Source organism: Fonticula alba (genome assembly GCF_000388065.1).
Source record: "Fonticula alba strain ATCC 38817 unplaced genomic scaffold supercont2.5, whole genome shotgun sequence".
NCBI lineage: Eukaryota > Rotosphaerida > Fonticulaceae > Fonticula > Fonticula alba.
Window position 1 is genome coordinate 599,168 of NW_009242975.1, and position 9,286 is coordinate 608,453.

The window sequence follows — 9,286 nt, forward strand, 5'->3', positions numbered from 1 at the left end:
CCCCCCCCCCCCCCCAGCATGCGAGGGCGGCATATACACCACCCTCGCGTACCCCCCACCCCCACACACATACACGCCCCCCCGGTCCCCCGGCCGCCCAACAGCAGTGGGCACACGCTCACACTGGGGACCGGGCCGCCGCCCGCGCCCCAAGGTCCGCACCCCATCTCGCCGCCGCCGCCGCCGCCGTCCAACAAGCCGCGACCTTCGCGGGGCCCGGGGCTCTCCGCGGGACATCCGCCTGGGGTCGCCTCTTCCCCTGGCCGACGGGGAGGGCTTTTCGGTTGGCGCCCGGCTCCAGCCCATGTACCCCACCATGCCCCGCTCCTGCAACCCTCCCTCCCCCCCCCCTCCCCTCTTGCCTGCCACTGCCCGTGTGTGTCCCCCGCCCCCTTCGCCCCTCTCCTCCCCTCTCCTGCCCTCTCCTCTCGCCTGTCTCCCCTCCCCTCTCCTGCGCTGCTCTCTGGACAGAGGATGTCCTTCTTCAGCGAGCTCTTCGGGCTCGGTGGCGGCGACGCCGCGGCCCCCGCCGCTGCCGCTTCGCCGGAGCCCCCCCGCGCGCGGGCCCCCAGCACCGGGGCCGGCGCCGGGGCCGGGATCGTGCACCCCTGCTCCCGGCACCCGGACCGCTTCAACCAGGGCTGGTGCCTGTGCTCCCTGCCGGAGGAGCTTTTCTCCCCGCGCCAGGACGGCCCCTCGTCCAAGACCACCGGCGCGGCCGGCCACCAGGATGACTCCCTGCCGCGGGGGCTCTTCAAGGCCAATGACCTGGGCCTGCCGGATGACCATGCGGAGCTGTCGCGCTGGTCGCTCCCCTACCAGCCGGACTTGATGCTGATCATGCAACAGCGCTCGGCGGCCCTGGCCCGGGCCCAGCAGGAGGATCCCAATGGCGATCTCCTGCAGCTGCTTGACGACGCGGACTTCGACTCGGCCGCCGGGCCGGACATCTACCGCGTGTCCGAGGAGTCGGTCCGGGTGGAAACCTACCTCTCCATGCTGGAGGCCAATGAGCAGGGCGGGTCGCATGAGCTGCCGGCCGGCTCGGCAGCCGCCGACACTTCGCGCCTGGCCGCCGCCATTCAGACCAAGCGCCAGCAACGCCGCAAGGCCGCCCGCGACCAGGCCTTCGTCACGCGACTCGAGGAGAGCGCCCTCAGCCGCAGCACCATCCCCGGCAGTCCGACCGCCGGCTCGGCCGCGCCCGCCCCCGCCCCCGCGCCGCCGAAGATGATCATGGCCCCGGTCGACCGGAACCGCCTGGGCATGCCGCAGTTCCATGTGGACATCTTCCGCTCGGAGCTCATCTTCCCCGAGCTCCAGCGCAAGGGCGGCCTCTTCTCCACCGTCACCCCGGTCAGCGCCGAGCCCGCCCGGCCGTCTCTCTACGCCGACAACGCGCCCACCACCGTGCAGCTGATCATCCGGTCCTTCCACAATGACCATCTCCTCTTCGATGCCAGCCTCAATGAGGGGGACCCGGCGCTCGGTGCGGCCGGCGTGCGCGCATCCGCCGCCAGTGCTCCGGCTGCTGCCTCGGCCGGGGCTGCCGCCACGGCCGGGACCGCCCCGGGGGCCGCCGCTGCCAGCGCCTCCGCCGCCGCCGCCGCCCCCGCCCCCACCACCACCACCACCGCCGCCACGACCGATCCCGCTGCCCAGGTCGCCGACAAGCCTCTCCTCACGCGCCAGGTGAAGTATGTCCTGGACATCCCGGTGGTTGTTATCTCGGTGCGATGCTTGCTCTTTTGCCACATTCCCCCTCGGCTGCGGTGTGCAGCTTCTCTCGACTCACACCCCTTCCTGGGCATCTGCTCCGCCCTTTCCCCGTCCCCGTCCCCGCTCCCGCCCCCGCCCCCGCCCCCGCCCCTGATCCCATCTGCGCGACGTCCACCGCACAGCGCATTCCCGCCCTCAAGGCCCATCTGCTCCATGTGCCGGAGGGGGCCACCGAGGCGGTCCCCATCGCGCGGTCCTTCGTCCTGGAGGTCCCGCGTGCGTCCACCGCCGAGGCTCTGTCTCGCCTGCTGGACCTGGTGGCCTCGGTGCACTTCATTCTGGCTGGCTGGAAGTCCGGCAAGACGCCGGCCTCCTCGGCCGGTGACCCGGCCCCCGGGACGCGCCCCCGGTCGACCACCCTCTCCTCGGTGGCTTCGCCCGTCAACAGCCTCATGCTGACCGCCCTGCCGATCGAGCTGCTGCTGTCACACACGGCCGAGTCGCAGGCCTTCCTCAACCGGATTTGGTATAGCCAGAAGTTCGCGGCCACCCGGGCCGCCGCCGCTGCCGCTGCCACCGGGCAGAAGCCCCCGGCCGAGGGGGCTGCCATGGCCTCGCGGCCCCGGCCCACCCCCCGGGAGATCACCGACCTTTCGCTCCTGCTGCTGGCGCAGACGGCGCGCGACATGACCGCCCTGCTGTCGAGCGTGGCCCCGGCCCAGCTGCCGGCCCACATGGCCACCAACAGCGCGGCTGGCCCGGCCCCCCCGGCCTCCGGGTCGATATTCTCCTCGGAAGCCCGCGTCGGCCTGCTGAACACCGTGGCCGAGTGGCACCGCCAGCGGAACCTCCTGCTGGAGCTCTTTGCCCTGTGCCATCTGCTCGGCCTGGGCGGCTTCCTGCCGATCATCACCCGCACGATCAACGTCCTGATGCGCGACGATTCGGATCTCGGTGTGCCTGTTGCCTACCTGGCCGCGCGGTGCGTTCTCGGCCCTCTCCTTCCGCCCCTCTTCTTGTCTCCTGCCTCGCCTCGCCTCGCCTCGCCTCGCCTCCCGCAGCACCCTCACCCGGACAACCGTCACCCCTCCCTACACACGCGCACACACACACACACACACACACTCTTCCCCATCACAGCCACAACGACGAGACTCTCCTGTCCATGGCCCATGGATGGGTTCTCCGGTCGCTCTTGGACCCCGGCCGCCTGCAGAGCGCCCTCAATGTCCTGCACAATGAGTCCTTCAACCCCAACCCCAACACCAACCTCTCGGTGGATCTCTTTAAGCCGGCCGGCTCTGAGTCGGCCGTGCGCCTGATCGATTCCGGCTCCCGGCTGTCCTATCGGCGCTTCGTCATCCCGCTCTACGTCTTCCAGGGGCTGCTCCCCCGCCGGGCCTGGTACAACCTCACCCGCATGCCGCCATCTGACCGGACGGTCTGCCGGCTGGTGCGCGACCTCCGGCCCATCACCACCGGGGCCATCCCCGGGTCCGTGGGCCTCGCCTCGGCCGACTCCCAGGACTCCATCACCTCCGGTGCCATTGTCGCCACGTACACCCTCTATGAGATGCCCTCGCATCGGGCCCTGCTGTCAGCTCGCTTCGATCCCAACACCAGCGAGTATGTCATTTGCGCCGGGCGCGAGGTCATTCGCCATGGTCCCTCCTACGTCGGTGGTCTACGGTGCGCCTCCCTTGGCCGTCCCCCTTTCATAGACACCCCCCTGTCGGCTCCTGCCCTGTCGCCACGGGCTTCCCCTCTCCCCCCCTCCCGCCCCCCACCACAACGCGTAACTGACTCCCGACCACGGGGCATCGCTGTTGTTGCCCTCCCCCACCCCACTTGCCCGCTGTGCCAACGCAGGTACAACCTTGCTGGCACCGTCTTCACGGTATTCAACCACGGTACGGCCACCTGCCTGACCATGCCGGCCGTGGTGGAAAACATTAGTCCCCCACGCAGCGAGCAGGCCATCATCACGTACGACCTGAACTTCTGGGGCCTTGAGCCGCGCTCCTTCCATGTGGCCCTGCCGAAGCAGGTCCGCGACCTGTCCTCGGCCCCGCCGCTTGAGGAGCAGATCGCCCACCAGGAGGCCGCCAGTGATTTCTACCAGATCCAGAACAAGTCGCCAAAGTGGAACGAAGGTGCGTGCACTGTGCTTCCTCCTCACCCGCGGCCGCCTCCCTTCGGGGGCTCCCGCTGGCGTACATCATCAAAGGACGCCTGTCCATTGCCTGGGGGCCGTGTTGTTTTGCTTTTCCCGGGAGCAGGGCGCGGGGAGGGCCCATTGCCCGCCCTTCCTCAGGCTCTAACCTCCTTCTTTTTCCTGCCCCCCTTTGGCCGACCTCCCATGTACACACACACACGCACACACACAGAGCGTGCCACTTTCACCCTGGACTTCCGTGGCAACGTCCGCTGTGCCAGCAAGAAGAACTTCATTCTTGAGCTGCCCGCGGCCGATGCCGATTCTCGTGCGTGTGATATCTCCCCCTGCCGTGGGAACCTTGTTTGCATTCGCTTTTCTCCTTCATTTTGTGCATCCGCCACTGCGCTCCTCGAACCCCATCCCTCGTTCTCTCTCTCTCTCTCTCTCTCCCTCTCTCCCTCTGCTTCCCCCACCCCTCTAACATGACGACTTCCCGGCATGCAACCAGAACCCACCGAGGTGATGATGATGGGCAAGCTCGAGCGTAACCACTTCTACGTGCACTTCAATGCTCCGCTCACTCCGCTGGCGACGTTCGGCATCATCCTCAGTAGCTTCCACCGCAAGCTCATGGTCAAGTAGACGCCCCTCATCCTCCACCCCCCGTGTCCACCTCCTTTCCCTGGCCCCACATGCGCCGCCAGCACCACGCCACCCGCACCATCCTCCACTCCATATGAACATCCAAATGGCCACTTTCCCCCTCATGTCTGTCCTTGTCAACACCGCCGATGAAATATATACAAATGCATACAAACCCACATACATCTTGAAACATGGCCAAGAGCACCCCGAGAATGAGGGGACGGGGGGGAAGAAGGGCGAGCTGGGCAAGAAGCATGCCCCCCGGTACGTGCATGCTAAATGTGTGTGTGTACACATAGGCGCGGATGCTGGGGGGAGGGCGGGGGGGGGAGGGAGGGGGAGGGGGAACAAGAGCTGCGCACCGGGCTCCGATGCACAACCAAGCGAGCGGGGTGCGGAGGAGAGGCGCAGGCAAGGCCCGGCAGAATATATGAAAAGAGAGGGGCTGTTTCCCTTTAGGTGGACTTCTCGATCGCATCCTTGATCGCCTTGGCGAGGCCGGTGGCATCCTTGTCGTTGAGGGTGCGCAGCAGGTAGCGAATGGGGGCCGGCTTGCCGTCGTCACCGACCTTGAAGGTGACAAAGTCCACCGACTTGCCCGAAAGGGTGGCCGAGGACTCCTTGAGAACGGCAGCATTCAGCAGCAGCTTGCCAGAGCCCTCCATTCGGGCGACCAGGCGGTACTTGCCATTGGCGCGGTGCTTGTTCAGCTTCAGGAAGCCGATGCCCTGATCGACCCAGGCCTTGTTGGCCAGCTCGAGCAGCTTGAAGCGCTCGACCTCGAAGACGGCATCCTCGTCCTCCTCGCCGGCGCCGGTCTTGATGAGCTCCTCATTGGTGCGCGTGCACTCGGGCAGCGGGGCATCGTCATCCTCCTCGTCCTGGGCAGCAGCAGCGGCAGCGCCGGTGGCACCGGCCGCGCCGAAGGTCGGCGGAGTGAAGGTGAAGGCCGAGCTACCACCAGCACCGAAGGAACCGCCCGCGCCGCCTGAGAGGGGGGTGAAGTTGAAGCCACTGGCCGAGCCACCGGCCGGGGCGGGCGGGCTGAAGGTGAAGGTGCTGGACGAGAGGGACGGCTGCTTGGCGTCACCACCGGCCGGGGCCGGGGGGTTGAAGGTGAAGGCACTGCTGGCCCCGGAGCCGAAGGCCGGCGCGGCACCCTTGGCCCCGGGGGCGCTGCTGGTGGCGGTGCTCAGCGCGCCGAAGGTGGTGGCGCCAGAACCAAACTGGAAGCCACCGCTGTGCGGCGCATCACCGGACGCCTTGAACACGAACTTCGAGTCCTTCGGGGCCGGCCCGTCATCCTCATCCTCATCGGCATCCTCATCATTGGACCCGGACCCGGACCCGGACTCGGACCCGGACTCGGACTCGGAACCCGAGCCATCATCACCCTCCTCGGCCTCGTCAATGTAATCGGCATCCTCCTCGTCGTCGTCGTCGTCGTCATCGTCGTGACCACCATCGCTGCTGTCCTGCATCTTGGAAGAGGGGGCCCCCGCACCAAAGCCGAAGCCACCGGCAGTCGACTTGGTGGCAGTGAAGCTGAAGCCGCCCGACAGCGGCTTGGTGGCATCAAGGCTGGACCCACCGGAGACGGGCTTGGTCATGCCAAACCCGAGGCCCTCGGAGGCCGGCTTGGCCGCGCCGAAGCTGAAACCGCTCGAGGTGGGCTTGGAAGCGGCGCCGGCATCGCCGGCGGCCGAGGAGGCGGACCCGGACCCGGACCCGGACCCGGAGGGCATACGAGCAAGCATTTCCCGACGGTAGGTGCTATACCGATCGGCGAAGAAGGTCAGATCGACAAAGGGATCATTGCTGATGGCCTTATTAAGGGTGGCCATGGCGCTCTTGTTGAGGGCGCTCAGCTCAGAGAGGATGCTCTCGACAGACGTGCTGGAAGTGGACCCGGCAGCGGGGCTGGCCATGGTGGACGGAGTGGCCAACCCGAAAGAGAGGCCGGTAGCGGTAGAGCCAAAACCGGAGCCGGAGCCGGAGCCGGAGCCGGAGCCAGTAGCAGAGGCAGCCGCAGGGCCACCAGTGCTGGGCTTGCTGAAGGAGAAGCCGCCGCCGAAGCCAGCCGCTGGGGAAGGGGCGCTGCGCTTGGAGGGCGGCGGTGCGGTGCTCAGAGACGACTGCGAGCCGAAGCTGGACCCGCCAGCCGGAGCCGGCGTCGGGGTTGACAGATTCTTAAAAGGGTTGTTCTTCTGGATGCGCTCCTGGACGAGGCAACGGGCATGGCAATTAGCGAGGGAGGCAGGGAGACCGAGGGGAATGCCCCATGAAGGGGCATCATGGAAGGGGCGACAATGAGCGAGATGAGGAGGAAGGCGCATGGATGGATGTGTGCGTGTGTGCGTATGTGCGTGTGTGCTGTCTGTGGACAGGGCGGCCGTACCCCAAAATCGGACTCCTTCACCCGGCGGGCGGCCTTGAGGATTACGCGGCTGGCGCCGGTGTTCTGTGGCAGGCAATATGACATCGGAAGAAGAGGGAGGAAAAGGAGTGAGTGGTTGCCGTGGGGAGAGACCGGGGGAAAAGGCGGAGATAGCGGAAAACCGGACGCACACCACGGGGGGCGGTGCTTGAGGGGACATCGACCGAGTCATCGTCGGCCGAGTACGGGTTGAGCTGGCTGCCAGCCTGACGCTTGGACATTGCTGCAGCGGGTGCGGTGGGGGAGAGAGAGGGGGAGAGAGAGAGGGAGGGAGGGAGAAAGGAAGGGAGAGGTTTAAAGGTGCAAGGGGCAGTAGATGCGGTGTGCCCATCCCCGGGGGCGGCTGGACTCCACGCCTGACTGTCTTTTAGACACCCCTCAGGTGTCGGCGGCCCCGCACGGTGCAGAGGGGCATGTGTGCTGGCGCGCGTGCGCGTGTGAGCGGGCAAGGGCCCAGGGGAGCAAGGGTGTATGTGCCCACGCCGCGGTGCGCGTGCACCTCCGGCCGAGACCCTCGGACAGGGGCGCAGGAACCTCGGGACGGAGACCGCCTCGTCAGGGAAAACAGCGCGCAGGGACCAGCCAGGGAGCCGGACCGACCAGGGCAGAGTAGAACCGACCAAATGAAGGGGACAGAACGAGGGAGGGGGGGGGGGGCACTCAACAGCCATCTAACCGCAACCAACGTGGCGGGCGCGCGGGAAGCTGAAACGGACGCTGACCAATCCCCAAGTGCCAACGCAATGGAGAATGTTATTCGCGACTCTCGGCGGGAGCGGCCGCCGCGGGAGGCAGGAGGGGAGGGGGGCATGCGTGACGGATTTGGGTGTATTGCTCAAAAGATTGTGGGGACGGCAAGGCCGATTGAAAAAGAGGGCACACAAAAGGCACGGGGCCTTGGGCAGAGAGAGAGAGAGAGGGAGGGAGAGAGAAAGAGAGAGAGGGAGAGAGCGGGAGGGAGAGGGGGAGGAAAAAAAAGGGCCCCGCCTCAGGTCCTGAATTGCCTTTCCTTCGCGCAGGCTGGCATCTCCAGGCTTGTCTAGATGAGGGTGGGCCGGGGAGCTGACCCATGGATGGGAGAAGAACCACAGGGCAAACCTGGCGGAGGAGCGGGCCACAGGAGGATGCATTCACAACAATCGGGACCTGCCCTCGATGCACCGCCGATCGGGGCCTGCTACTGCTGGTCTTTGTTGAACCTCTTGTCATTGCGCTTGGACCGGTCATCCTCCTGGTGGTTCGACTGGCGCTCGGGAGATTGGGACGAGTGGTAGCGGCGCGGGCCATGATGCCTGCGCTGCTGCGAGTCATGTCGCTGGCCCTTATGGTCGACCCATTTCTCGTTGGAGTTCGAGCGGTGGCGCTGTTGCTGGTCGCGCTCCTCCCGGTGCCGCTGGATCCGCTCAACGCGCTTCTGATGCCGATACTGGGACACCGACATGCCGGAGTCCACGCCAAAGAAGGTGCCATCCACATCCGGCGCATGGGTAGGATGCACCACACGTGTGCTCTTCCGATCTGAGTCATGTCGCTGGCCCTTATGGTCGACCCATTTCTCGTTGGAGTTCGAGCGGTGGCGCTGTTGCTGGTCGCGCTCCTCCCGGTGCCGCTGGATCCGCTCAACGCGCTTCTGATGCCGATACTGGGACACCGACATGCCGGAGTCCACGCCAAAGAAGGTGCCATCCACATCCGGCGCATGGGTAGGATGCACCACCGGGGCCGGGGCCGTGTCGCCGGACGAGGCGGATTTGGCGGCCGCCGCCGCCGCCGCTGCCGCCGCATTCGCATCCGCATGCGCCTGTAGACGATCACCCAGGGCCTTCAGCACCGGCCGATTGGACTCATCAGCCACCAGCTTCATGATTGCCCGGTTGCGATCCATGCGCTTGTAGAAGACCGTCACCGGGGTGCCAGGGGCCAGGGCATTTAGCAGGGAAATCTTGATTGGGGACATCTCGGACGCCTGATCAATGATACCGTCATTGGTCAGGGCATGGGTCAAACTATCGCCCTCGGGAACCAGGAAGTCACCAGAGTGCACAAAGCCACTGGTGGAGAAGGGCGGAAGCAGCTCGATCATGATGCCAAAGTCCAACGACTGGATCACCTTGGCCGGGTATGGCTGGTTCTCCACCAGTCGACCCATCTTTTCAAGGAGAACGGTGGTGGCAGCCTGTCTCGGGAACCAGGAAGTCACCAGAGTGCACAAAGCCACTGGTGGAGAAGGGCGGAAGCAGCTCGATCATGATGCCAAAGTCCAACGACTGGATCACCTTGGCCGGGTATGGCTGGTTCTCCACCAGTCGACCCATCTTTTCAAGGAG

At 66.3% G+C, this 9,286-nt stretch overlaps 3 protein-coding genes across 3 annotated transcripts in view; 2 read left to right on the forward strand and 1 right to left on the reverse strand.

The window, feature by feature from the left end:
• Positions 1 to 474: 474 nt before the first annotated feature.
• Positions 475 to 4,519, forward strand: H696_03324 (hypothetical protein; the record flags this gene model as incomplete). Its single annotated transcript, XM_009497182.1, has 6 exons — positions 475 to 1,731; positions 1,902 to 2,701; positions 2,860 to 3,408; positions 3,589 to 3,872; positions 4,107 to 4,202; positions 4,386 to 4,519. 6 exons carry the CDS (start codon positions 475 to 477, stop codon positions 4,517 to 4,519), a joined length of 3,120 nt encoding a protein of 1,039 aa, XP_009495457.1.
• Positions 4,520 to 4,844: 325 nt separating this feature from the next.
• Positions 4,845 to 6,502, forward strand: H696_03325 (hypothetical protein). Its single transcript, XM_009497183.1, has one exon. It carries the CDS (start codon positions 5,345 to 5,347, stop codon positions 5,936 to 5,938), a length of 594 nt encoding a protein of 197 aa, XP_009495458.1. The 5' UTR covers positions 4,845 to 5,344; the 3' UTR covers positions 5,939 to 6,502.
• Positions 6,503 to 8,136: 1,634 nt separating this feature from the next.
• H696_03326 (hypothetical protein) overlaps positions 8,137 to 9,286 on the reverse strand; it is a gene marked incomplete at its 3' end in the record, with an annotated part of 4,713 nt that continues 3,563 nt past the window's right edge. Inside the window, exon 10 of the mRNA XM_009497184.1 lies at positions 8,137 to 9,135. Coding sequence (XP_009495459.1) covers positions 8,137 to 9,135 — 999 coding nt within the window. The remainder of the gene's footprint in view (positions 9,136 to 9,286) is intronic.

Excerpts from the sequence above, each read along its gene's own strand:
- H696_03325 (XM_009497183.1), top strand. The coding sequence starts at position 5,345 with ATGAGCTCCTCATTGGTGCGCGTGCACTCGGGCAGCGGGGCATCGTCA.